Here is a 2509-nt window from a genome sequence, read left to right as displayed (position 1 = left end):
ACAGTCTATTCGAAATACTATTGGCATTATAAAATCGATTGGAAACTTTCTAAAGTACTCAGCAAAGCGTACCACTTGTTTAAAAAAATATAATGAAAAACTATTCTAAAACCAAATGGCAAACCCTTACGGCAATGTGCGAGACTCGTTGGGTTGAAAACCATGATGGATTAATAAGATTTAAAGAAATTTTCAAAGCGATTGTTGATACGTTGGAAGATTTGAGCATGGATGCGGATTCTGAAACTTCATCAAAAGCGACTTCTTTTCTGCGATCGATTATTGCCAGCGACTTTATCATAAGCTTGTGTTGCTTAGGCATGCCATTTTCATACACATTGTCACTTTGTAAAATCCTACAATCTCCCGAATGTGACTTAGTAGCTGCATTACAACATGTCGACATTATAATAAAGACTGTTCAAGATATTCGCGAAAATGTCAGTTCAAAATTTGCAACGATATTCAAAACCGCACTCGATTTACTCGAAACTGTAAATGAAGAAATAAAAATTCCACGAATAGCATTACGACAACAGCATAGAGGAAATTATAATACACAAGATCCAGAAACATATTTTAGAATTAGTATCATGATACCACTCTTGGATGACTTCATCGATCAGCTTCGCTCCAGATTCGAAAATCACAAATCGACATTATCATCCCTCTATATTTTGATACCATCCGTGTGTTGCAAAAATGAGAGTGTGTTTCAAGTTGACAATTTCAAACTTTATGAAAGATTTTTGGAGTGTGACTCTCTACAAGCGGAATTTGATTTGTGGAGGACAAAGTGGCTGAAAAAATCAGACGTAGATCGGCCGACGTGTGCTATCGAGGCTCTCGGAGAATGCAACCAAGACCTGTTTCCAAACATTCACAAGCTGTTGAAAATTTTATCGACATTACCTGTGTCGACAAGTACCCCGGAAAGGACGTTTTCTTCGTTGAAACGTCTAAAAACGTATTTAAGAAATTCCATGGGCCAAGAAAGGCTAACCGGATTGGCGTTAATGTCAATACATCGTAGAATTGATATTAACACAGAAGACGTAATAAATTTATTCGCCGCGAAAGAAGCTAGACGGTTAAATTTTATTTTATAATTAACTATAATTGTCTACTATAATTGTCTACTATAATTTTTTCATTTAATAAATCATTCAAAACTTATATATTATTAATTAATAATTTTCTAATAATTAATAATACTCCTTAGTTCGCCGAGTTGATCCCACTAGAACCCCCCCGAATTTTTTTTCTGGCTACGGCCTTGTGTGTGTGTGACATGTATACAAATGCCACAAGTTGAGAAAATAATTATAAAAATAAAAATATATTAATAAAAAATAAAATTTGTAATTGCGCTATTATAATGTGAATTATGTTAAGCTACTCGTACAATGCTAGGTAATAGCAATAGCGACAAAATTTTCGACGGGTTGAAAATCTGTACCTATAATTGCCTTGTAGCCAACGAATTATAGTGTTCAAATGCGCGTCTAAGCGAAAAATCTGAACGCTATAAATGATTATAAGGCAATAGACACAGAATTCCTACCCAACGGAAATTTTCTCGCTATCGCTATCGCCTAGTATTGTGCAAGGACCCTTGCAGTAAAGTATATGTATTGTTACGTCCTGTGGACTCCACGATTTCTCTCTTTCAACAAACCGTAAGAAACATGTTTTTCTTCCCTTTGAAACGACAATTTTAGAAATCAGCGGATGTCGACTAGCCAACACATGAGTCCCCTCCCCACTAAAAATTTATTGCCAGAGTTTCACTTTTCGAAACTCGAAACGTGAAGTGCCCTAATTGTTGCTGGTCGATAGCCGTCGAAATAATAAAAAGGGGAGAAACAGCAAACAGATGGGATCAGGCCCTTTCAGACGGCAATTTCAAAATTCAGATTTCTAAAATATTACGATCCGAGACACTAAAAGGGGATTCATGTTGACCAAAACTTGACCCAAAAGTGAAACTCGGGATTTTTCGAAAGTCGCTGAAGGAAATGATGCCCATAAATAAATATCTAAGGGCGACAACGACTTAATGGTCGGGTTGGCAATAAGGAAGACAACTCCTTGACCCCTCCCAATAGTCCACCAATAAAGAACCCAATATCCAAAATCTCCTTCCACGTCCCATAACCAAGATCCACCCCCGAAAAATCCTATATAAACCCAGAGCCTGCTGCCTCAGCCTCTTTGGCAGCTCTCGACTCTTACAGTACAGTTCCGCGATCCTCCGAGTTCTGAGTCTACATTATTATTCTCAAAATAAATTCTGTGCGCGACCTGACCGACGAATCTGACACCTGCCTAAGCCCAGCCGCCTTCGACCAGCTACCGAAAACCACCAACGACCGCTATCAGTAGTAAGTCGCACGTTGTTCTTCTTTTTATTTCGTTTCGGCTCGACGACCTCCTTTCCCCCCCCCCCCCATATATATTATTATTCTGAGGGACCTTCGCTAGATTCTAAAAAATCTCGTTTTTACTC

At 38.1% G+C, this 2509-nt stretch overlaps 1 protein-coding gene across 1 annotated transcript; it reads left to right on the top strand.

Moving 5' to 3' along the window:
• Positions 1 to 134: 134 nt before the first annotated feature.
• LOC105563124 (52 kDa repressor of the inhibitor of the protein kinase-like) lies at positions 135 to 1055 on the top strand (the record flags this gene model as incomplete). The annotated part of the gene is made up of 1 exon (XM_012014451.1): positions 135 to 1055. A coding segment is annotated over exon 1 (921 nt), but the record flags the coding sequence as incomplete, so codon positions are not given.
• Between the last annotated feature and the right edge of the window lie 1454 nt (positions 1056 to 2509).

The sequence above is a fragment of the Vollenhovia emeryi genome, unplaced genomic scaffold, assembly GCF_000949405.1.
Source record: "Vollenhovia emeryi isolate VEMERY1.0 unplaced genomic scaffold, V.emery_V1.0 DF944536.1, whole genome shotgun sequence".
NCBI classification, from domain to species: Eukaryota; Metazoa; Arthropoda; class Insecta; order Hymenoptera; family Formicidae; genus Vollenhovia; species Vollenhovia emeryi.
The sequence above is the reverse complement of the archived record's forward strand: the minus strand, read 5'-3'. Positions and strand labels throughout refer to the sequence as shown.